Source organism: Nothobranchius furzeri, chromosome 16, assembly GCF_043380555.1.
Source record: "Nothobranchius furzeri strain GRZ-AD chromosome 16, NfurGRZ-RIMD1, whole genome shotgun sequence".
NCBI classification, from domain to species: domain Eukaryota; kingdom Metazoa; phylum Chordata; class Actinopteri; order Cyprinodontiformes; family Nothobranchiidae; genus Nothobranchius; species Nothobranchius furzeri.
The window spans coordinates 61,856,725-61,883,292 of record NC_091756.1 but is presented as its reverse complement, the minus strand read 5'-3'; the positions used below and the strand labels follow the sequence as shown (position 1 = coordinate 61,883,292).

Below are 26,568 nucleotides of genomic sequence, written 5' to 3'. Positions count from 1 at the left end.
CATACACAAACAGTGAGAACAGAGGGTTTCCAATTTGCTGCTCTACCTCTATCTATGGGCGTCCCTCAAGGGTTGATACTGGGCCCAATCTTTTTCAAAATCTATATTAATAACACTGTTCATGCTGTGACAGTTCTAATATACATTTATATACGGATGACACCATTTTATATGCATGCAGTTCTTACTTGAACACAGCTTTGTCCTCCTTGCAGCACAACTTTAATTGTCCAACATGCCTTCTCCAACCATCATCATCATTTTAACACAAGGTAAACAAAGTTCATGATATTCAACCGTAACTTACCGCAATCAATTTTCCACCCTAGTATTGTTTCCCTGGATGGTACAGAACTACAACTTGTTAGTTCTTATAAGTATCTGGGTATCTGGCTTGACAGCGCAGTTTCATTTGACCTTCACATGAATTCATTACTTTCTAAAGTCAAGTCAAGAATTGGGTTTCCATACCACAACAGGTCATCCTTTACTCAATCTGCAAAGCAAACCTTGGTCAAAATGACAATCCTTCTCATCTTAGATTATGGTGATATCATTTATAGAACTGTTAAAAAAAACTACTTCATAAAATCAATACCATTTATCACTCAGCAATCCGTTTTGTCACGGGTGATCCATTCCCGCAGGATCTTACATGGGTTATCAGTTCGTATACAAAACAATCATTGGTAGAACCCATCATATCTTCACTCATCACTTCCAACAACCGGTGCAATTTACGTCCCACTAACTTAATCTCTATGGTTATTCCCAAAGCTCGCACCTGCTTTGGCCGCTCCTCATTCCAGTTTGCTGCTTCCAACGACTGGAATGAGCTGCAAAAATCACTGAAGCTCATTACCTACATTCCCTTATCTACCTTCAATAATTCATTGGAATCAGTAGTTTCTGATCAGTGTGCTTCTGAGTACTTAGACTGTTCTAAGTCTGTTTTGATTGCTTGTACATAATATACATGAGAACAGTCCTTTGTCTTTCTGTTTTATCTTATTTTGATCTTGTTTGTTTTCATCTTATCTGTCTGTTGTTCTTTGGTGTAAAGCTAGCTGTGTGTCTGTTGTTCTTTGGTGTAAAGCTAGCTGTGTGTCTGTTGTGTTTTGGTGTAAAGCTAGCTGTGTGTCTGTTGTGTTTTGGTGTAAAGCTAGCTGTGTGTCTGTTGTGTTTTGGTGTAAAGCTAACTGTGTGTCTGTTGTGTTTTGGTGTAAAGCTAGCTGTGTGTCTGTTGTGTTTTGGTGTAAAGCTAACTGTGTGTCTGTTGTGTTTTGGTGTAAAGCTAGCTGTGTGTCTGTTGTGTTTTGGTGTAAAGCTAGCTGTGTGTCTGTTGTGTTTTGGTGTAAAGCTAGCTGTGTGTCTGTTGTGTTTTGGTGTAAAGCTAACTGTGTGTCTGTTGTGTTTTGGTGTAAAGCTAGCTGTGTGTCTGTTGTGTTTTGGTGTAAAGCTAACTGTGTGTCTGTTGTGTTTTGGTGTAAAGCTAGCTGTGTGTCTGTTGTGTTTTGGTGTAAAGCTAGCTGTGTGTCTGTTGTGTTTTGGTGTAAAGCTAACTGTGTGTCTGTTGCCGCTGCCTCTTGCCCAGATCGATGTTGTAAATGAGAATGAGTTCTCAATCGACTGATTTGGTTAAATGAAATCCAATCAGATACCGGTGTTGCTGTTGGCGAGCCTTCTTCAGGATCAAGAATTCAACAGTTCTCTAATCTGTTGTTCCACAATCTGATGGCTCCAGTTAATATATTATGTGGTGTTTTCAGACTGAGCCATGTGCATATGTCTCAAAACAAAGAAGTCTCTTTCATCTGAACCATGTTCTAGTCAGCTGTGTGGTACATTAAAGCCATTGTCTTAAGAGCAGAACGTCCTTGCTCCATGAGGCGGACATCAGAACACCCCTTCAGTGGCGGCGTCTGGTTACACTCTGATGCTCTATGGCGCATTACTTTGTGTCCGTACTATTTCCAAGCCCTGCTGCTCCTGACCAAAGCAGTCTTTTATTTCTACTCACTTTGATACTCCAACTTTCTCTGCATCTCCCTGTCTGTTCGGTGCACGGAGCAGCAGTCACTGAGCTTCTTCATGAAGTGTTTTGGTTTTATTCGTCATCTGTCTCAAAGCTGCTACGTAACCATGTGGGTTTTGGTTATTCACCGAGTAAAGATGGCACCTGATACTTCACTGTTTTCTTTGCATAATATCAGTTAATACAATTAATTATGCATCATTTCTGTACATTCTTGGTGTAATTTAATAAGATGTTGATTCTTTTTTTAAAATAAATATTTAGTTTAATAGCCTCAGAACAAAAAATCTGGAATCTTAATATTCTGACAGAACGAAAGAACCTGTGCAGTAACTCATGTGGGTATTTCATTTATTTAACTCCCCTGCTCAGAGGCTCCATCCTTGTTCATTAGGAGCAGGACAGCTAGGCAGCTCTTAGAAATATGAGCCTCCAGATAAGTCCTCCTCCTACGCTGAAAGAATACTTCGCTGTTACACTTCAGTAGAGATGAGCACTCCAATCTCCTTTTGGCTGATTTTCCAGCTGGCATCCCCACCTGTTCTGAGATGGTGTTGGATCACAAAATGATTTATTAACATCTTCCTGTAATATGGCAACACTGCAAACCGTTTGCATTAAGTTGCAGAAATTCAAAAGGTTGGTGCTAACTACAGTAGCAGGTTCTAAACATACAGGTCAACGTGCACACACCATCACCTCCACTGTGTCTCAGTTTAACAGCTTTAATGGCCGATGGATGGGATGATATCCTCATGCAGACAACTTAGTGCTTTGGTTTTGGACGAGCTCACATCACTCCAGGTTTACAGTCCCTCCACTGGCTCCCGGTAGAATATAGAATACAGTTTAAAGTTTTAGACCTGACCTATAGAGCTCTTAACAACCAGGCTCCAAGCTACCTATCTGAGCTTTTATCCCCACACATCACCTCTCGGACCCTTAGATCCACATCTGAAAACCTCCTGGCTGTTCCTGGAACCAGACTGAAAACCAAAGGGGTGTTGGTCTCTCTTCCGTTAGACCAAGCACGGGTACGGAGTAGATGGAGTTAAACACCTTTTAAGTTGACAGAACGAGGAGACAAATGATCAGAAGTCCATTCACTGTTTCACCGCTCATGAGGGGGAGAGTCTCTGCAGCAAGTCCCGCGACCTGCTCTTGCCAGATGCTTCGGACAGACTCTCGCCGTTCTGCTGAAAACGGCTGATTTTTATTGAAGATTACAGGAATGTTACATACGTAGTTTGCCATACACACACGTAATTCTGCCATCTGCACCTGCAGACGCACGTCAGCTAATAGCCTTGTTAATGAAAGACCAATTCATCCCAAGGACATGCAACCTTGAGATGATCAGGACACATCCTGCAACATCCTTTGCTAACAAAGACAGTTGTTCTTGTATTGAGGAACTGAAGGAAGGAACGCTTTCACTCCCTTATGCAGCTGTTCAGCTTGAGCAGAAAAGGCACAGAGAGGTCTTTGATATTATAACAAGATTCCATGAAAAGGCATATAATAATGTATTTATGATAATATATAAGGGGCAAAAGTGAGAGATACATATTTAATCATATAAAAGAGCTTATAATAATATATGAAAGAGCTTATATGAGAGATATATATTTTCAATCCCCCTTTTGAACTCTTTTAAGAGTTCAATAAAGATATAAGAAATCAAAACAATAACACCAAATTCCATCAAAAAGAATCCAATAAGCAAAGTTTTTTTTTTAAAATACCAATACAAACAACCAATCAGATTACATTTACTCATCTTTCTAGCAGTAAACTAATACAAAAAACATGATCATACTTTCAACTGAACATGTTACAACATGTATGGATCGCATGCAACTCCATATGAGGGCGAAAAACCCTAATTATCATATGTTTATAGGGAAAATTCCCCCATGTCCCCCCATTTGTCATATCTCAATTTTGGGGCGAACACCTGTTGGCATAGAGTGTGCATGCCTAGGACATCAATGATCAACAAAAAATAAAACAAAACAAACAAAAAAATCATAAAAATGAACTGGTGAAGGGATGGTTACATAAATCACTGAACATTCTCACACTCTAACAACATCTTCTTCATCATGAGAGTCATCACTATCATCAGAGAGTTCCCCTCCCAAATAGATGTTAGGATTGGCTAGTAACAAGGGCATCTGGATAATTGGGTCAGCAGGTGGAGGGTGTAAAATATTACCCTTGTAAAATAAATGAGGGTGTTAAATACAACCCTTGTAGAATGTTCATAGGGTGGCTACTTCTTCCCCCTGTTGAGGACCCTTCACTGGCTCCAGGCAGCTGCAGGGGGTGATGATGTCATGATTCTCGTCCTGCAGGATGTGGTGGCAGCTTGGCATGCTACTGCAGTCAGCTACTTCTCTTCCTGGTTTTTGGATCCTTTTTCTGGTTAGGCAGATGTCAGCTGCTTCTCTTCCAGGTTAGGCTCCTCCCGTCCAGCCGGACAGCGTGTGACGTCCTCTCCGTGATCCTGTATGGCCCGGTCCACCTCGGTTCCGTCCACTTCCTTTTGGTGACTTTTAGCAGGACCCAGACGCCTGGCACCGAAGACGAAGCCTCTTCGTGTGTGTAGTTTTGGTCCAATGAAGGCTTTCTCGGCTTGTGCAGTCCTTGATCTCGGCAGATAGTTGGTAGGAAGATTCACACTCCGGCCGGACCAGAAGTTCCCCGGACCGATCGCCTAGGGATTAGAGGTTATGCACAATAATGTCCTAGCTCTTACTGACCCTAGCCTCTGATACCTTCAACATCAGACACATACAGTTACGAACAGCAAGCGCAATTAAAGGTACAGTGACATCACGACATGGACACACACAGACACACAAACACATACACATGCACATACACAGAGAGAGAGGGAGAGAGTAAGAATGTGTGTGGGAGAAAGAAATGAGTGGGATCCACTTTGCCACCAGCATCTCCACCTGTGTCACAGAGAAAAATTACAAAGAAATTAAAACACAAAGCAAACAACAATAATTCAATGAGTATAAATGATCAAACTAAAATATACAACCATGCATGGGTTTTATAACAGTTCCAGCAACACTGGAGATGATGCCTTGTACAATGAATTCTTAAGATGTCCTTCATTAATTAGAGGTTATAACCAAATTGTTTCAGGATCCTGAATTTGAATTTGAATTGGTCAATTTACTCAGAATAGCCCAATGGCTTTGTTGATGTTTCTCAAGGCTCAGCCACGCCCATATAGATAAATAAACAAACAAACAAGACAAACACAGTCAAACACACGGTCCATACACGTCTCTGTGCCCTCACACACCAAGCAAATGTCAGACTGAAGCGAAAGTGTGAAAACACTTAACCTAACGCTAAATCAGTGGAAAGAAAAAATAAGACCTAAAGCGTGTAATCAAATTAATCCAACAAAACTTCCCATAACTGCTGTTCTAAACTCACGTTGCGATGTGATCTCTCCAATTAGAAATTAGGACAATCACTTTACTATCAATTCAACCAAAAAGTTTCAGGTTGTCCCTTACCTAAACTACCTGTCTTTCTTACCTTCTTTCTTTCTTTCTTTCTTTCTTTTTTAGGAACACTACTCGCACAAGAAATCCTAAGAATTAATTCACTACTTAAGGTTAATTCATAAATAACGAAACTGCAGTTACAGGTTTGTTTGTGCATAGTGTTGGTAATCAGCAGTTTTTTTCCTTATCTCCTCATCTAGAAGTGTTTCTGTGCTACTCCTCCATCTATAACACAAGTTAGTATCATCCTTAAAGCATCTGAAATTAAGCTGCATTGCTAAATCAATAACATGATTTGTGCTAAGAAATACTCCCCTATCCTCTTCCTTTTTCCAGTGGCGCTGAATGACAGATTTTAGATCAATTTAACGTTTTATCACTATTACGTTTCATTTAATTAATTTTGCTTTTTCTCTCTTATTTTTGTCTATTTATTTATTTATGTTATTTACTTATTTATCATGCCATCCTGTGATGATAATCTTAAAGACTTTTTAGCCAATTGTCGTCAAAAAGGCCATTTAAAAATATTATGTTAAAGATTTCACAAGATAAAAATGTGAACATAATTTTTTATCGAATGAGGGGTACAATTATTCAATATTTTTGTGACATTATTTTCTACGTTAGAACTTACAGCTGATAGAAAAATATAGGATCAGCTAGGTTTGGCTAGATCTGTTGGGAAACTCAACGGAGCTGAAACAACACTGTTGTCTCGGATGAGATGTTCCATGAATCATTTAGTCAGCTGGATGCCAAATTATTCATTTAATGTTTATTTTTATGCAATGAATGGAATGGGATGGAACGTTACTATAAACTATCCGGAAATTTGCGCATGTTTGCTCGAAGGAGAAAACTGTTGAAGCCTAAAGCGTTCTCCTAGACTTATAAATAGACACCGTTTCCTTAACTAATGAAGATAAGTGATGACGCCGATGAATGACTTTTTGAAAAGAAAATAAGGCTTTACTGCATGTCCGCTGCAGCTGAGAATCCTAAGACAATAAAGATTATATTGACGTCCAATGGTGAGTTGGGCTGAAATCCAGGTTACTAATCCTATTATTTATTTATTTATTGATATTATTATTATCTTTTTTTAGGCTAACTTTCTCAGTTAACTATGTTCTACAGTAGTTTAGTAAATTTTCCACAGTTCTGACATTTCATCAATTCAACTGGTTGTTGCCAAAAAGCCTTGTTCATTACCTGACTGCAGCAAGCACTCTTTTACTGGGTGTAACCATAGGAAACAGTCTCTTTTGAGCCTCTCTTTGTAAGTCCAGGATGACCACCGTCATTGATTGAAGTTCACATGTTAGCACACATGCTCCCCCTTTTGTACTTTGTTTCATCAGCAGCAGGGCAAATAAGTTTCTGCCTCTTTGTCCATCTTGTAGTGCTCCCCGTCTTTATGTTATGAGTCACAGCTTTTGGTGAGGGCTTCCAGGTTCTCTTTGGTGAGGGCTTCCAGGTTCTCTTTGTATAGAAGTCAGAGCCAAACATTCTTTGCAGCTGGTTGTGACAGGCCCACCCAGTAAAGTTCATGCCTCCACAATGCACAGCAAACGTTTTCCTTAAATATGTTGATTGAGTTGAAAGGACAGAACTTTCTCTTTTACAAATCAAAATCAACGAAGGTTTCTAATATTTAGTCAACTTTATTGACTCAAAGGTAAATCTAGACTATTTCCTATGCACAATTTTTCTGACTCGTCAAATCGGTTCTACACAGGTTTTAAACTTTAGGCACAATCTATCCCAAATGCAAGATCCCTCCTTTCATTTTTTATTTATCTATTTTATTTTGGGAAAATAACTACCAGTTTTTAACTCAAAACAGCCTAGTACAGTTTCTAGCCAGGTTACAGGAAATAATACTTAGTTTATCTGTTTTTTCATTATTCAGCATCTCAAAATCCAGCCATTAACGTTAATGGTTCTTAAAGTTGAGGCAAGACAATTATTGGATTTTGTTTTATAGCAAGATTTAACAAATATTTTATTTCCTTACTGATTATTTGTTAATTTTATGGTTTTCATAAAGATGATCCTGAGAGGTTCAGAGCTGCTTTTCGCAGCACCCTGTGCTATTTTTAGACTGCGGAACTCCTGTGTGTAAAAGTGGGTGGAGTCAGGTCCCCAGGCTGAAACTCCAGTCATTCTCACTAGATCTGTCCGAGAGGAAGGATCTCCTGAATACCCTAACCAGAAGCCTTAAGGTACGTCCAAAACACCGAAAAATATCCTTTCTAAAGTCACAAATGGCTTAAAACTGCATGTTACACAGAAAAACTGTGAGAGCGAGGGAGTCCAGCTGACTCCACGGCCCATAATCAGACAAAATACTTCCTTTATAACCACGACCATACAACTTTTGTATTTTAAAGGATTTTCTTGTCCTCACACTAACGATAAATTCTTTTTCTATTGTTTCCACAGTCTCTCGAACTAAATAACCGTCTAGTAAAAACATGGACCGCACCCTGTTTCTCAAGCAGCTGCTCCCTCTATTAAAAACTGAGTCATTCAGAAGATCCAGCGAAAGCAGCTCATGCAAGAAGACACACATTCACTCATTCACAAGGCACAGAGACATTCTTTGTTTGTCACAGTCTCTTTTTATTATTATTATTATTTTTTTAAGGTAAGTCAGTTCGTCACTTATTTATTCTCTCTCTATATATATATAATATTTTAAGCACAGAATTTATTTAACACTGCACTGGTTATTTTCAGAATTTAATGCTTACTATGCTTTTAAGCAGGCCTTATGTAACATTAGAGCAAATCCAATTGCAATTTTTTTTGAGAGCGCTCTGAGGAATAGTTTATATATTTATTTTCTGCAGATCTGTTTTGATTTTACTGTTTAGCAGCTATATGACTATATTTCTAAAATAAAGCTGTCATTTACATCCTTACTTGCGTTTCTTGGTGGTTTTTTCCCTTTTTTCATCTCCAGGTCACTTAACCCCCAGATCGGGGTCACTCACATGCTGCCCCACACACAAATGATTATCACGCTTCTACACTACATATGTATATATATGTATACACATATACATACATACACACATACATATGCATATGTTACTTTAAAAACCTTTTATTTATTAACTTATGGTGTTCTGTTCAAAGACTGATCAGAACAGGGTTGCAGAATTTGAATTTTGCGTAGCTCCAAACATTAATTTTTAGCACTGCAGTGTAATTTACATATACGAGTTGCAACTTTTTAAAGCTCTTATTATCTTATTTATTTATTTTCTGGTACCGCATCAGGCCTTCACACACACACCCAGCGCTGTACACTCACATACACACACACACGGAGCTCCCAAAACTCTGCTCTGCATTCTGCACTCTCCTAGTGCTGCACTTTCAATCCAGAGCCGTAAGCAGCCTCTTGCTGCGCCTCACACACACAGGCTGAACTCAGCTTACACACACAGTGAAGCTTGTCTACAGCTGTGCCTTTTTTCTCTTGATTCTGCAGCCTTCACTTCCCAAATCTTTCTCCAGTTACCTCTACTGTTAACATCTACCCCTTTTTTCTTCATCGCCTCTTCCGCTGACTTTCTCAATAAAACCTTATTTCTCGTGGCTTCAACTGGGCTGCTTGTCATATTTAAACATTGCTCATTTTATGCAAAAACAGCCAAAAGCACGCAGAAATAGCCAAAAGCACTGCTCTCTTCACACAGAAGCAGTCAAAACATTTATCATCTTATGCAAAAACAGTTACCTCAGAACATTTTTCTCATCTCATGCAAAAGGTCCTTGACCTTAAAAATCCAGGGAGCTCTCTTTTAGCCTCCCCTTCCCTTAACACAAAAAACCAGGTCCTTGACCTTAAAATCCAGGGAGCTCTCTTTTAGCCTCCCCTTCCCTTAACACAAAAAAAACCAGGTCCTTGACCTGTGGACTTTTAGGGTTCCCACACCTATGGATCCAGCCAAGCTTTATATAACCTTGTTATATATTCTATCCGCTCGTCAGCAAATAGTGTGGTCAGCCACGACCTGGAAATGGAACTTTAGGGCTACTCTATTAGCCCTGGGTCACCATCCCTTCATCTGTACTATTTCCTTTTCTCATTTACTCATTAAACCATTAGAAAAATCCTCATTTCATTTCACCATTAAACCATTACAAAAAATCTCTTATTCTTTCTGCACTTGTCTCCACTTTCTTCTCCAACTATTATTTTAGGACCTCAGCTACTATGATTCTGGACACAAAGGCTTTGGATAAATCCAATGAGCAGATTTTAGATAATAGGCTCTGCTCACCTTGTTTTCCACCGCGGTGTTCTGTGCCAAGATCTGTTCGCTGGGTCGGTTGGTCAAATTGTCCTCCAAAAACTCCTTTTTCTTCAAAAAGAAAAAATCCTGTTCGTGACGCCAAATTTGTTGGTCTCTCTTCCGTTAGACCAAGCACGGGTACGGAGTAGATGGAGTTAAACACCTTTTAAGTTGACAGAACGAGGAGACAAATGATCAGAAGTCCATTCACTGTTTCACCGCTCATGAGGGGGAGAGTCTCTGCAGCAAGTCCCGCGACCTGCTCTTGCCAGATGCTTCGGACAGACTCTCGCCGTTCTGCTGAAAACGGCTGATTTTTATTGAAGATTACAGGAATGTTACATACGTAGTTTGCCATACACACACGTAATTCTGCCATCTGCACCTGCAGACGCACGTCAGCTAATAGCCTTGTTAATGAAAGACCAATTCATCCCAAGGACATGCAACCTTGAGATGATCAGGACACATCCTGCAACATCCTTTGCTAACAAAGACAGTTGTTCTTGTATTGAGGAACTGAAGGAAGGAACGCTTTCACTCCCTTATGCAGCTGTTCAGCTTGAGCAGAAAAGGCACAGAGAGGTCTTTGATATTATAACAAGATTCCATGAAAAGGCATATAATAATGTATTTATGATAATATATAAGGGGCAAAAGTGAGAGATACATATTTAATCATATAAAAGAGCTTATAATAATATATGAAAGAGCTTATATGAGAGATATATATTTTCAGGGGACAGGGCCTTTCAGACTATTGCACCCAGACTTTGGAACAGTCTACCTTCAAATCTCCGTCTCTCTAACACTTTAGAGGTCTTTAAAAACCATCTAAAAACTCACCTTTTCATCCAGGCGTTCCCTCCCTAAATGTTTCAGAATGATGGCTTTGTTCGGGTTCACACCTTCACTTTGTTTATACTCATGATTTTATTTTCTACGTTTAACACTGCTATTGTTTTTCTGATGTTTGTATTGGTTAGAGGTATTTGCCCTGATCTTTATCATGTTGTACAGCGCTTTGTGATTCATATCTGAGAAAGGCGCTCTATAAATAAACTTTAACTTACTTACTTACTTACTTGGTTTACAGTTGGATAAAAAACTGCCTCTTATAGTGCAGACTGAGCTGTGCCTCTTTCAGAAATGGGTCATCATAATGGCGATTTCCAGGTCAGGGACCGGTTCAGTGTTGCCTTAATAACAGTGTGTTTGTGGGTGCTGGAGGTAGGCTGTGGTCTCCTGGGTCTTAAAGGCTACAGTGACACATGATGTGACTCTGGTTCTGCTGGTGCTGCAGATTCCTCTGATACCAGTTGGGATTTTTTTTCTTTGCTTGTTAAAGCTGTGGTTCCGTAGTTTCAAAATCCTAAAGTAACGTCAAAAATGCTTAGATATCACTATCTTACCCTGTTATTTGATATAAGTAATCTTTCATAATTCCTATTTCCACTAAGTCCCTCCCCTGGTCTCCACAGCAAAACCAATCATTACGTGGCCCGGAGCGTTTGACCAATCAGGAGTGTGCTACCTTCACAAGTGCCAGACTCCTGTCGGTTTTACATGTTTACCTGCTTGAACAATACAGATTTGATTAAAATGATTGCTTAGCAGCTTCTGCAGAACAGTGTGCCCCTGATGCGTACCTACCAACGTTTTTCCTGCAGGCTGAACATGAAAATAGTCTCCTACACCCAGGGATGTGTATTGTTGAAATTCTGGAGATACGATACATATCACGATACAGGGGAGACGATACGATAAATCACGATATATTGCAATACATTCAGTCAGACGTTACAAGCAATTTTTTTAACTGAATTTATTGTAAGAATGTTCAATAAACAGTCCAAACTGATACGTAACATGTTTAACATGAGGTATCTGAACCATGATGGAGGGATTTACAGTTCAATGGTGGAAACAAAACCCGTTGCACACTGCTGCCAACTAGTGGGTGGCGATTGAATTGCACAAAACGAAAAGAAAATACACAAATGTTTGCATGTAAATTCTTTCAAAGATTAGATACACGGCTTTTGAATATCGATGTAATAATCGCAGGAAAAAATCACGATATATTGCCATATCGATATTTCCGATACACGGCTTTTGAACATCGATATAATATTGCTGGAAAAAATATCACGATATATTGCCATATCGATATTTTCTTACATCCCTACCTACACCTTTCTCCTGCATTAGCTTTTGATAGAAAATACAGTGGAACTCTGGTGTAGCTGCCAGGAAGTTTAAAGGTGTTGAGCACTTGTTTAATCAATACATTTGCAGTGGTTACTAGTGGGAATGAATGCCTTGTAAATTGTACTTGAGGGAAAAAAAACACCAGTTCACCATTTCCAGAAACCAGAGCTGGGTTTCAGACTTCAGGATTTGGAGTCTTATTTCCTGATAATTGGACATCTGTCCTCTGATTGGATAACAGGAACCCGACTCTACCACTGACTCTGTATGTTCTGCGACGTTGATGTTTTATCTCTACAAATAACACAAACCTGGAGGAGTTCTGCTGTGCAGTGAAGTTGCTAATGCTAATAGTTAGCTTCTACTAGCAAGCTGTTTGCTGGACGCTAAACCAATAACAACCTTCCTCGTCACGAGTCAAGATGGATGACTCCATGAATGAGTGTGTGTGGTGTAGAGCTCAGGCTTTTCAAGTCCTAGTTTCATCATCTATTTTCCATCAGAAGCTAAAGCAGGAGACAGTTTTCATATTCAGCCTGTATGAAACACTAAGTAGCCAATTTTAAGCAGAAATCAAATTTTACAAATGTTTTTACAATGTCCCACACCTTTTAAGTAAAATTCTGCATCAACAGCGGGCTACCTGTGGAAGTGCGTGATTTTAAATTGGCTCTACTAAAGAGGGATATTATTATTATCATTATTATTATTATTATTATTATTATTATTAAAGAGGGATATCAGCGGAGGACGATAAATTAAAAAAAAGGTAAATATCATACCGATAAATTAGTCCGTCTCTAAAAACATTGCTTTTATCTCCTTATTCCTAAATAAACAAATTCACCCTGCAGAGTAGAAAATCCTCTCTTTAAATTACTTCATTGCTGGCTGTTTAAAACGCTTCCGTTCCCTTTTGGTAGAAATAATTTGCCGTGGTCGTGCCTGCGTTTCTGGGCCTGCCACGCTGTGGTGTTATGAATGAGATTGTTGGCTGGGGCTTCTGTGTCAGAACCATAAAGCCAGTCTGTTTGTGACTGTCCCCCCGCCAAAGAGACGGAGATGTTGTAGCAGAAACTTCCATCAGCGACACGGCCATAACCAAACACCAACCCTGTCCCCTCTCGTTGTATTCAGAAAGTCGCACCTGCCGCTTTAATGGAGGAACAGGTTGTAGACGGTGAACTAACTTTAGATGCAGTTTACTTGGGTTAATGACCGAGGACATGTCCTTAAGGTTTCTGTTGCCGTTTTTTTCATTTGGTGAGTAAATGTTCACGCTCTTGTGTAAATTCTTCATACTCTGTCTTGATTTAGGCAGCTCCAAAGGAAAACGCAAGAAAAAAATAGTCTGCAGGACCCAGAACTACCTGAACCTGTACGCTGCAGATGGCCTGCGAACACTTTGTATTGCCAGAAAGGTAAGTGAGCAAACATCAGTAAACCTCTCAAGCGCTGAACCTCAGCTCGTTGCACTGCTTTAGAGCTCGATGGGGAGTGTGTGGCTCAGTGGCAGGCTGCTATTGTAGCCCAGCACAGATGATCACACGGAGCGGTCCGTCCAAAAGTGACATTCTTTGTGACTCAGCCACAATCTGCGCCTCTTTCTCAGGCTGTTAATTTATGCTCTTGCAGGGCCGGCTTGTTATATTTCTGCTTGTGCACAAGTCGTCACTAAAGCCGAGTGGTGTAACGCCTTGTCAAGATCTCACATGATTCTGTGGTCTGCTATGGAGGGAGACGCTGCACCACTGCTCCCTCTAGCACTCAGAACAGATGATGCTTTAATTGTGAGCAAACTTTTGTGTTTGTCAGGTTTTGAGCAAAGAGGAGTACGCCTGCTGGCTGCAGCATCACTTACAGGCTGAGACCGCCATTCAGGGAAGAGAGGAGCTGCTCTTTGAGTCGGCCTTGAGACTGGAAACAAACCTCCATCTGTTGGGTAATTGGTAGATTTTTCTTGTTTACCTTCATCGTGAGACTTGAAAACTGATTTTCCATCAGATGTAGAACAAAACATCGCTGCTGTAGTGTTTTACGGGTGTGTGCATCGACCTGCAGGAGCGACTGGCATTGAGGATCGGCTGCAAGATGGTGTCCCTGAAACAATAGCTTCACTGCGGAAGGCTGGCCTGCAGATATGGGTGCTGACTGGTGACAAACAGGAAACGGCCGTCAACATTGCGTACGCCTGCAAGCTGCTGGACCCTGAGGAGGAGATTCTGACCTTGAACGCTGACTCTCAGGTGAGCTGCAGCACCCAGAATCCCATCATCTTCATCCCATCGAGACCTTTTTGGTGAAATCAAAACATTAAGAAATAAATAAAAGTAATCTATTGTCACTCTATTAAATTTTAGTGATGTGGTAAATGTAGAGGTTTATCGTAAATTTGGGTTTGTTCAGTGGTTACGTTGTTTTATTAGACATCACTGTCCTAACCATAACCCCGCTGTCTGAACCAGGAGGCATGTGCTCTGTTGCTGGAGGAGAGTTTACACTACATCCAGGCCAAATTCCTCTGCAGCTCTGGAGACCAGACCACCAACGCCTTCCACTCAAACTTTGCACCCGTAGAGACGTATCCCTTCTCCTCCTCCCACATCTCTCCCTTCTCGGTGCACCGGCTGGGCCTGGTCATTGATGGACGGACCTTGGCGTATGCCCTGGATAAGAGCTTGGAGGATAAATTTCTGGCTGTAGCTCGGAGCTGCCGCTCGGTGCTGTGCTGCCGCTCCACGCCGCTGCAGAAGAGCATGGTGGTCAAACTGGTGCGGAACAAGCTGAAGGTCATGACTCTGGCTATAGGTGAGCAGCAGATGAAAGATGCACAATCACACGTTTAGTCTACAAAATGTTTTCATCATTTTACTAGAAAAACTGAAGAAAAATGCTCAGGAAAGTAGATGGAGGCTGTTAAATTTGTAACTAAACATAAATACATCACCGGATCACCTTAAAACCTTATGAGTAAAATCCAGCAGCATCCAACCGAGTGGAAACCAACCCTGGCTCTCAGCCTCGTCTGCTAGCAGGAACGGTAATCAATGACCGCTCTGCAAACTTTCATTGATTTGTCTAAAATCAAAATTGTCATTCTTGAAAAACAAAACTTTGACTGTTTCAGTCTGAGAAGCTGCACACAAATCTGGTTAGTTCACTCAAAGCGAACAGGAAGCTCCTAAAACACAACAGACTTGATTCCTAGATTTAGCCTCATTTAATACATTAAGGAAAATAATTTTCCAGAACATCTGGATCACTCAGGTGTTCTTGTGACTGAGTTAAAGATGTTTAACACTTTAAAGTTTTCTGATAGTCCGATACTTTTGTTTTTGCCTCTAGTTAACTAGTTGTAAGCGATTAGCTGTAAAATATTTTTTACATCGGATAACTTACCAGGTTGTAGTTTAAATCTTTTTATCTGTCATACAAAACAAACTTTCCACAAAGTAGCTTTTTATGAAGATTATCGCCCAGTTGGTCTTTCGAACCGGTTTAAAAAGATATTATTAAGCTAATGTCATTTTGATTTGACTATATTTGAATATATTAGCATCTGTTGTGTTCTCTATATCATAGAATGTTTATAACATTCAAATCACTGCTATCACTGTCTAGCTAACGCCTCAACGTCGGACAGGAAAGAGTCGACCAGACCTTTAGGTGACGATGAAAAGTGTTGTAGTGGCTATTTGTCCATAAAACTTCAACAAAAATAATCAAATACTTTCGTGTGCGTGTGCGTGTGTGCGTGTGTGTGTGTGTGTGTGTGTGTGTGTGTGTGTGTGTGTGTGTGTGTGTGTGTGTGTGTGTGTGTGTGTGTGTGTGTGTTAAAAAACCATGTTCCCTCGCAGCCCTGGCTGCTCCACCCACCTTCACCTATTTATACAATAATCGCCCACACCTGACCAATAAACTAATTAGCCAAAATGTATAAATAAAAAGCATAATGCTAAACAAACAAACTACCTTTGGCATAAAATTAAGAACATAAGCTAGGCTATAACTTAAGCCTATAATAAACTAAATAACTTCAACAGCGTTGTTTCTGAATTGAACTAATTTCCGAGTCGCCATCGATCTTTCTTTAAAAGCAGCGGTGAGAGATGTTTGTTCCTGCTCTGCTGAAGCTCGTGGGAGGAAGCGCCAATCCGATCCTGACGTTGCTCTGCTGAGTTGGGTTCCTAAAGCTCAGCATACAGAGCATCAGCTATCTCCACAGTGCTTTTATGTGTGACTCATATTCCCTTTTTAAGTAAAAAGCAATCATAAGTCTTCATGCTTGTGAACAGTGAATGATCAGCAGGTGTAAAAATGATGTAGGAACCACAGTGACATTTATGGAGATGGCAGCAGCGCGCTTTGGTGTCGACTACTCAGTGTAGCTGTTATCTGATCAGGACATTCGGTTAGGCAGGGGTCTCCACAGTTTTTAGGACAAGGGCCACAAGCATCAAATGAAGCCATAGTGGGCTGTAAAATGTCAAAAAGCAACCGATTCTTTAATGATGCATTTATTTTATTTTTTATTGCTCAAAAGGCCTCATATTGGTACAAACATTAAAATGTTAAGCGTTGAGCCTCTCTTTATTTCTACAGTTAAGTTTAGAAAACACTAGTCATCCTTTTTACAATAATTATGTTGATTAAGAATAAATAGAAGATCATCCTGAAAGGCGGTTTTGTAAACGACCTTTTCATTTTCTACAGTCACTGGTTGGACGACCAGCAGAACAGCAGCAGTTGGGTGTCCAGTGCTTCCTTCTGCCACCCGGTCTAGCAGCAGATGGTCTTTATGTTTATGGGTTAAGTGAAGAACATTGTAGTTTTTTGTGATGTCGGACTTTGAGCTCAAAGTTGGAGAGAAAAGCTGCTTTCATCAACCAAAACCCACATTCCTGCTCTGATCAATGACATGAGACCGTCATTTTATGTGATCAGAAACTTTGTGTTTTTATGACATCACAGAGGTCAGAGAAGATGTTCACAACCCTCTGCTGTTCTTAATTAGTTCCTGCTGCACTCTGGAGAAATCCCTTTCTGCAAGTCGAGCTTTATTTTGACTTTGTTGGCAGCTGCAAGGAGAAAAAATCAGCTTCTCGCATCTTTCACTTCACACCTCCATGCAGAAGCAGCCAACTCTTTACACTCCCACAGTCACAACCATCAGCCTTCATCTGGCTCTTTGCAGGTTTAACAGTACCTGTAATCATTTGGCTTTTCACTTTAGCAATAAAAGTCTATTTAAGCAACAGGAAAGCACGATCAGAAACATCAGAACCAGACTGTAAATGTTTACATTTGTAATGTTGGAAAGTTATTCACTGGTAAACACAACAGAAGGTTTATTCCCAGTATCGGCATCAAATATGTGTTTTTATGTTTGTTTCTAAGGGGACGTTTGAGGGAATCGTGCATCCAGATCCAGTCAGCTGTTCATATACACGTGTTGTTTTGCAGAGACTGAAGTGTATAGACACAAACACAAAGTTTTCTCTGAGCTATCCCCCTCTTCTCCTGCCCACCAGCACTTCTACCTGTCCCTGTCAGGGGATCCTTCTACACCACTTATGTCTCCCCTGCATTGATCACAGGTGATGGAGCCAACGACGTCAGCATGATCCAAGTAGCGGACGTTGGCGTGGGGATCTCTGGACAGGAGGGCATGCAGGTAAGAGGGCGAAGGGGAGTCAGCTGCACAACGTTTAGGATTTCTTTCCCCTCCAAATTAGTATTTTCCTGGGAATTCTGGGATTTCTGATTTAACTGCATGTTTTTTACTAGAACTTTCTCTGGAGAATTAGAACATTTTAAAGATTTGCATTTAAATTTAAAAAAATTGCCCAAATTTTAGGAATACAAACGGAATTACCCTGCATGTGTGTTTCAGCCATCGACATTAATATATGGACAATGGGTTTCCATAGGCTCCAATAACAAGTTTTTCTGCTAAAATGGGAGGTGGCCACCACCGCCATTTTGACCGTGTCACAGGTTCCATCAAGCCCAGACAATTCCATAAAAGGGAAGAGAGGAGGAGTTGAGGGTGGGGCTGTAAGGCTGGGATCAACTCATGACACCCGGTCGAACTAGCTACAAGCTAACCTGAAGCTAACCCAAAGCTAACGTGGAGGTGGGAGCTAAGCTAACGGAGGTAGCAACCTAGCTACAACCAGAGTTAACTGTGCACAACACCAGAGCTTCTGAGTCAGAGATACGCCGGGCTGACCGCTGGGTAAAACCGGGTGGAAAACATCGGTCTCCCGAGAGCTCCACAAGCCGATAGTGGGAACCCAGCTCCACCAACATGTTATATTTCAACCCATTTTCTAAAGTGCAGCATTATGTTAAATGCACTGGGTTTTACCCTATTACATTTAAATTTCATGGTTAAACAGTACATGTTAAAATCTAAGCTCAGCTCGGCAGTGACCTAAAATACATAAATATAATTTTACTTAACAAAAAAATGAAGTGGAGACTCCTTGGACGCTCTATCAGTGCAATTAATGCCAGAGCAAGTCATTTTGTCCAACAATTGCACAAATAATATCCAAACAAGAATACACAAACGCTACAACTAATGGTCTAAGTTGAGAGACTAAAAATGGCGGAACAGTTTTCAGGCGAGGCCGAGGCTCTACTGAGGCCTTTCCCCGGAGCTAGCTCTGCGGTCACGTGGGTCTGATGCTCATTAATTATACAGAATTTTAGGCTTTTAATACACTTAAACAGAAGAGTGAGAAAAAAATTCACCCCCCTCAGAGTTGTCATGAGTGTAAACTAGATCATTTAAACTTAAAACATGTTTTGGTACCAGGCTGTAAACATGTTTATTTCTGCTGTGAAGTTGGTATTTTTAACATGGGAGTCAATGAGGATTTGCTCGTTTCTGACACCAGCCCCTAGTGGATGAGGGTGGAACTGCAATTTTTCTCACTTCCGGGTTGGCCTCACTTTTAAAGCCGCATTGTGGGGGCCTGGTTTCAGCTCTACAGAACATTTAGTTCTTTAAGGGTGTGGAACACTGAACACCCGTTTTTTTATGATTATTTCTGATTATAATCAGTCGCTCTGAGTTTTCCATGCAGGCTGAACATAAAGAGTCTCCTACACCTATTTCCTGCATTAGCTTCTGAAAATAGATGGTGAAGCTCTAGGATTAGAAAATCCTCACAGATCAACGTCACATTGTCACTTAACTAGGGCTGCAACTAACGATTATTTTCATAATCGATTAATCTGTCGATTATTTTTTCGATTAATCGATTAATCGGTTTGTTATTGTTTAGCTATTTAACCTATACAAGTGATGAATACATTTCAGTTAAGAAAAAGAAAAAACATAAGAGAATTGTGCAGTTGACTGCAATCTATTTTATTGCACATGACCACAGTCAGCAGTGTAAAATGAGCTAAACAGTGCAAAATATCAGTCCAGAATAATTTTTTGGCATCAAAATATAAGAGGTAAATTCCATAAAAAATAATGTAGAATCTGGAATAGAGTTTGTAAGTGGTATGCATTGCTGGGGGTGAGTGTCTTGTTCCCCATGTAGTTGTCCATCGTTGCTTGTTTTTTTCTGCATAAGAAACACAAATAAACTGAATTAAGTACACATATAAAATAAAGCAGCACACACACTACAACACTAAATCAATATTACATTATTTGAATTAATTAACAATATACAGTGATCATTTATTTTGACAAAAATGTGTTGTGAGGCGTTTTACAGCGTTAGATAGTAAAACAGCCTTTTAATAATTAAAAAAAGGACTTTCTGAATTTCTCCTGTATTTAAAAATTGAAAGCGTACAACTATGCTGCGTTATATTCACCTGGACACAGCTCGTCTGTATATTTTTCTCCGCGGAGTTGTCCTTTTTTGAATGAGGAACATAGTTATGGGTTTGTGCCGTTTTTCTCTTAACGAGAACATTCTTATAAACAGACGTGCTAAATTTGGCAAGCGCATGATTCACAACACGGAGGAGATTCACGATTGCATCTAGTCAATCAGAAGTAGAACACCGTAAACTGACGCGGCAAAAAAAAAAAAAACATGTTTAACATCCACTATAACGAACTCAGCTAACACTAAGTCCCAAATGTGATCTGCGTTAGCTTGTTTATTTTCTGTTACTTACCGGACATTCCTCTGCTGCATCAGCCCCCACGTTTTCGTCTCAAATGTTCACTTAGGGACGTCGTGCTTCTGTCGTGCCATGGTTTTTGCATATTTTGTAGGTCACCGGTCTTTTCAAGGCATCTAGTGAAGTGCTCCCATACTCGTGAGGTTTTTGTCCGGGGTTTCTCTTGTTTTGTCGCTTCTATTTTCTTCCGTATTTGTTGTTGATCCGCCATCTCTCACAGCAAGATGCGCGTCAGTAACGTGATACGTCATGAAAACCGAGGGCACTTATTGGCTAATTTCTTCTTCTACGGCCCCACTGGTAGATCAGTGGCTCATTACTGCCACACACTGGCGGCAAATTTAACAGATTGTAACCGATGTCAGATTGTGGTAAAAAATAGACTTTATGCGGTAAAATATGATTATTAAACAACTAATCGATGACTAAAAAAGTTGTTAACTATTTTAATAATCGATTATAATCGATTAAATCGATTAGTTGTTTCAGCTCTACACTTAACATTCATGGACTCACCCATCTTGGCTCACAACTGGGAAGGCTGTTGTTGGTTTAGCATCCAGGAAACAGCAGAGAACATCTTTGCTAGTTGAAGCTAACCATTAGCATTATTAGCAGCTTCACAACATGGCAGAACTCTTTCAGTCTTGTTATGGTGGAGATAAAACATCCACTTTGCAGAGCAGAGTCAGATGGAGTTGCTGTTATCCAATCTGACGTGAATTGTCCAAATATCAGGAAATAGGAATCCAAAACCAGTAAACTGCGCTGCTCTGGGCGGCTGCATGTTGGAGTAGCTCTGTTGACTATATGTAAGTTTTGCCTTTTCTTGGGCATTTTTTCTTCTACTTTCTCAAGAAAAACTGTATTTTTTAGACACTTTACTTTTCTGTTTCTGGTGCTGTGAAGCTTGGAGGATTTTTACTGCTATTTTTTAGCTTTTTTTCACTTTTTGAGCATTTGTTATGATGCGTAACCATGGCAACAATCTGTTTACAATCGGGAGCAGCTGATTAACATTGGAAAGGCTGAAATAATACCTCAACTGAAACCACAAATCCCAAATGAGCTAAAACACAAGAAGCGTGGGTGCAAAGCGGGAGCAAAATGGAGACAGAGAAAGAGGAAATTCAAACCATCTCTTCCATCGATCATAATGGGCGATGTGAGATCACTGGCCAACAAGATGGAGGAACTCCAAGCCCTTTCAAGGACTCAGCCAGAGTTTCGGCAGTTTCGGAACCGCTGGAGGAGATGATGCAAAGAAGGATTCTCCAGAGAATCAAGAACATGATGGACAACCCTGAGCGTTCTCTTCACAAGACTGTCCGACAACGGAAGAGTGTCTTCAGTCAGAGGCTTCTTCAGTTTGGCTGCAACACTGACCGCTACTGGAGATCCTTCCTGCCAACAGCCGTTGTAATATACAACAACTCTTTGATGACTTGATTATTATTATTATTCTGAGCTACTACAGCAATCAGTTTCCCTCAGGGATTAATAAAGTATTTTTGAATTGAATTGAATTGAAATCATGCCGTCTGAAGCTCTCCCCTAATGTGGCATTGTGCTAGTTCCTGAAACGGGCGCACCAGAGCCGCTCCACTGCAAATGTAATGATTAAATGAGTGTCGTACACCTACAGGTGTTTAGTAATTTGTCTGTAAATGATTAAATCAAAAGTATTCCTGTAGATTTTTTCAAGTACTTCACATAAATTCTGCTTTTTTTTATTAAACAAAAGGGTTTTACAAATAAGTATAACACCAAGTGTCATATTTAAATCTCTTCATATCTTTTAAAAATCAGATTTGTTACTCTCATTTCTAATGTCCAGTCTGCAGTCCTGTCCGTTTTCTCCTCACATGGCTTTATTTGTGGATTTAAGTGCAAACAGGCCTGGAAGTCTGTGGTAGTTGATGCCTTTTCATTCCTCTTCAGAGCAGACGTATAGATAGGACTGCTAGTTGTGCTGACTCAGGCTGAGCCCTGTGTCCTGAAGGGAAGCAGCAGCCTTTCTGCCTTACCCACATCACCGCACAGGTAACAGACCGTTAAGGATCACACTGACCTGCCCGCTCTCCCCGCTGCTCATTAGCCGGCAGCCTCCTTCAGCAGAGCTGTGCGACGATGGAGATTCCCACTTTACTGCTTGTTGTGGCTTCAGCGCCGCGCGTCTGCGTCCGTTACAACTTCTATACCCTGGCATCATCTGAGCCTCTAGATTAATTACCGTTTATCAAACTGTGGTCTCAGCTGTAAATTCTTACATTGCTCTGAGGCCGCGTGCGTTCTACATTATGAATTACACTTGTTTCCTCTCTCCCCACGTCGTCGTTAGGACTTTATTAGAGCGCAGCACTACCTAAACCAGGCGTCTGCTGCCGTTCCTCTAGTTGACTGATATTGTTGACAGCTGGGAGGTGTCATAAAGGGTTGGCGTTGCCCTTTAGGATGTAAGTCACTCAGCAGGACTGAGTACAAGGAGGGTTGTAGATGTTGATGGATGAGACCGACTGTCCTGCCGCTGCAGGGAATCCCTGAAGGGAAACAACCTGTTTAAGGGTTATTGCTTTGGAAAGATTACACCCATTAAAGATTGATTAAACAGCCCAGCAAGATGAGCAGTTAGACCAGGGGTGTCATACTCGTTTTAGCTCAGGGGCCACATCGAGGGAAATCTAGTCCCACGTGGGCCGGACCGGTAAATTAAAAACAACTTCAGAGTGTTTTCCTTGTTTTAATACAATCAATATAAAACAAGGCTGGAGCCTGAGGACAGTGTAGTACAAGTACTACATCTGAAGTGTACTTGAACATTTGAAGATAAGAAAAAAATATATATCAATAAATAAATAAACATCCCTTAGTGATTGAAAGAGCTTACAGATCACATGCTTAGATCAGTTTCATGCAGCACTTAAAGTATATTTGACTCATTTTACTTTACATCTTTTAGCTTTCACCAGCACATCAACATCAGGAGTCACATCCTGAGTGGCGGCCAACTTCAGGATGTGATTCAAGTTCTTGTGTGAGCCTTGAGCGCAGCGTTGTTTTATTTATACTCATTACAGAGAAAACTTGCTCACAAAGATACGTTTACTTTCACTCTACATTGTAAAGTATGAAAATAAAGTTTACACAACCATCTCGCGGGCCGGATTTACCCTGCTTGCGGGCCGGATCCAGCCCGCGGGCCGCACGTTTGACGCCCCTGAGTTACATGCTGAGGAGGAGGAGACTGAAACGTTTGCTGTCTTGCAGGCGGTGATGGCGAGCGACTTTGCTCTCCCACGTTTCCGGTATCTCCAGAAACTTCTGCTGGTGCACGGACACTGGTGCTACTCCCGACTGGCAAACATGATCCTATACTTCTTCTACAAAAATGCAGTAAGGCTCCTGACCCTGTCTCCTTCAGCCTACGAGATACCTTCTTTTCTCAGGTCACTCTGTCTGTTTTGTTTGCCGCAGATGTTTGTATCGCTCATCTTCTGGTATCAGTTCTACTGTGGCTTCTCTGGCTCGGCCATGGTTGACCAGTGGTATCTGATCTTCTTTAACCTGATGTTCTCCGCCTTCCCACAACTCATCACTGGCACTCTGGACAAAGACGTGTCTGCAGAGACCCTCCAACGACTACCTCAGCTCTACATGAGCGGCCAGAACTCTGAGGTTCGGTCTCACGTTACATGACAGAAGAGTTATTACCGCAGCTGTCTCCATGGTGGCGATGGTTTTATATCACCTTCACTCAGTCACAGCTTTCTGATTTATTTTATTTGATTACTTTTCAGTTACTTTGATGTTTCTGAGTTACAAAAATGAGTAACTCTTATCCAAACTTCTACCAGATGGATGTGTGGGAAATGTCGTTTTAGTGTTTGTGGTAAAATAGTTTTTATTACGGCTGCAAAAGCAGCAGTTGGTCTTCGTTGCATCATGAAATCAAAACTGGATTTGCACTGCAGTAAATAACAGGTTATTACATGAGTTCAGTACCTGCCCCGTAACAGGAGAGCTGCAGGTTTGAAACCCGTTCAGGCGGTTGCTGTCGTGTTTGGGGGCAGGACGCTTCACCCGCCTATCCTGCTGCCAGTGGTTGGAGGGACTGGTGGTGCAGCCCTCCTCCGTCAGGAGGTTCATGTGTGTGTGTGTGTGGGTGAATGACTGTTGTACTGTAACGTGTCTTTGGGGGTTCTAGCGTTCTAAAATGCTATACGGGCCATTTACCGTTCGCCATGATTTAAAACGGACTGCAGTTTAATGGGTTTTAAAAAGTAGCGTCTGTATAAACTGCTGTAAAGTTTTAGCTATTTGACCTTAGTGAGTCCAATTGAATTAGCCGTTTTAGCTTGTCAGCACTGTCTGCATGGGCCCAGCAGCAAATCACGTTAGCATTGTCACCGTGTAGTTCAGCTAGGCCGGCTGTGTCAGCAGGCCTATTAATAGAGCCCTGTCAGACTCTGGCGCTGGAGGAGCTGGACTGGGAGTAGTAGTATACTTTGATGCTGGTGATATTTATACTTGTATAACTAGAGTTTTCCTTTTAAAATACTACAGTGAAACTCTGACTGTGCAAGATGTAAAGGTTTGTAAAGTAATTTTCATGAGCGTCGGTGAAAATTGACATTTGGCTGTTCTCGGTCCTGAAGGCAATGGCGGGTTGGATGGTAAAAGGTTTCATAGCTCCACAGTAACGGATACTTAGCCTGGCAAACCGTCCTTTCTATGTGCATGAACACGCGTGGCTAGGTCATTTTGCTTTGGCGGTCTAGATTTCCAGGCTGAAAGTTACTTAAAGTGTGCTGATAAAGGAGGCGTGACGCTCTCCTTTCACAAACACGATATTCTCAGGTTTTATACCCTTGTGGCCTAACCGTCTGCTTCAAATCCAGTCGACTCACCTCAGCAAAGGAGCACCAAACCTGGACCGTTTAGATGTTCAGTGTGTTGCAACGGGTTTCTGATGTAGCGGGATGTTGGGGTATGTGTTGTGAGTGGCTCTCGGCTACTAACGTGCAGCTACATCCGCTGGGTTAAAGCCAGCATTGTGTTTGCTAAGGTCGGTTAGCTGGTGCTACATTCTTGAATGTTAATGAACCAGAATGTTGGTCACTTGTAGACGTACACCTGTCCGTTTCACCAGAACCTGTGGCTCATGGGATAGTCTGCTAACCGGCTGTTGTTCCATTCTGCTTTTCTTAAGTATTAAGAAATAAAATAAATACCAGTAACATATCTATTTGTTTATTTACATCTATTTTATGGGGGTTAACTCAGCCTTTCTGTTCAAAATGCATCTTTTCCCTGTCACACTGATGTACTGAAGTGCAAATGTTTGGATTGTTCTTGCAGGAATATAAGCCATATATGTTCTGGATGAACATGATTGATGCCTTCTACCAAAGTCTCGCCTGCTTCTTCATTCCTTACTTTGTGAGTCTGGATTGAATCTCCATAAGCACGTGGGTTTTTGTTTTAACGCTCGTCTTTCTCCGGATGCCCTCTGCAGGCCTACGCTGACTCGGATGTGGATCTGTTTACGTGGGGGACCCCCATCACCACCATAGCTTTACTCACCATTCTGGTACAGCTGGGCATCGAGACCAAAACCTGGGTGAGAAGCTTGTTATCAAACACACTGGTAACCAGTAAGAACACGGTTACCGGTCTTAATGGTTACTGTGGTTAAATATTCTCATGTTTGTGTATTTAGCAGACTCGTTAGTCCAGAGCATCTTACAAGTGATAATGAAGCTAGCAGGTCGCCCTTGAGGCTAACAACAAACACTAATCGGTCAGTCCTAGGTGGCAGTGAGGCAGCATGATGAATCATAAAGGGAAGTGAACAAGGACTGGATGGTAGAGTGGGGGACGGGTGCAGGGAGGGGGCTAGTTTAGAAGATGCTTTCTGAAGAGCTGGGTCTTCAGGAGTTTCTTGAAAACTGACAGGTAGTAGGTCATTACACATGTGTGGAGTGACACATGAAAAGAGTCAGGATTAACCTGAGCAGGGTGGAGGCACCGCTAGCAGCTGATCCTCAGATGGCAGCCGGACCATTACATACGCTTTTACAAGAGGATTCAGGTAGATGGGAGCTGTACCATCCAGGACTTTGTATGCTAGTGCTAGTGATTTGAATTTGATGTGTGCAGCTAGCGGTAGCCAATGGAGCTCAATGAACAGAAGAGTGACGCGTGCTCTTTTGGGCTTACTGAAGACCAGACGCGCCGCTGCGTTCTGGACCATCTGAAGAGGTCTCACAGTACAGCCTGCAAGACCAGTTAGAAGGGCGTTGCAGTCGTC

General features: G+C 41.2%; 1 protein-coding gene and 1 long non-coding RNA gene across 4 annotated transcripts in view; one reads left to right on the top strand and one right to left on the bottom strand.

Moving 5' to 3' along the window:
* atp10a (ATPase phospholipid transporting 10A) overlaps positions 1–26,568 on the top strand; it is a 77,429-nt gene that overhangs the window by 46,132 nt on the left and 4,729 nt on the right. For all 3 annotated transcript variants that reach the window (XM_015976491.3, XM_015976492.3, XM_054749676.2), the window contains exons 11-19: positions 13,416–13,519; positions 13,914–14,040; positions 14,160–14,344; positions 14,564–14,906; positions 17,696–17,772; positions 23,526–23,651; positions 23,733–23,933; positions 25,617–25,697; positions 25,774–25,878. In XM_015976491.3, coding sequence (XP_015831977.3) covers positions 13,416–13,519; positions 13,914–14,040; positions 14,160–14,344; positions 14,564–14,906; positions 17,696–17,772; positions 23,526–23,651; positions 23,733–23,933; positions 25,617–25,697; positions 25,774–25,878 — 1,349 coding nt within the window. The remainder of the gene's footprint in view (positions 1–13,415; positions 13,520–13,913; positions 14,041–14,159; positions 14,345–14,563; positions 14,907–17,695; positions 17,773–23,525; positions 23,652–23,732; positions 23,934–25,616; positions 25,698–25,773; positions 25,879–26,568) is intronic.
* LOC139063581 (uncharacterized) lies at positions 19,456–20,383 on the bottom strand. The gene is made up of 2 exons (XR_011516955.1): positions 20,253–20,383; positions 19,456–19,684 (listed from the first exon to the last, which is right to left on the bottom strand). It is a non-coding gene; the product is annotated as an uncharacterized lncRNA (long non-coding RNA).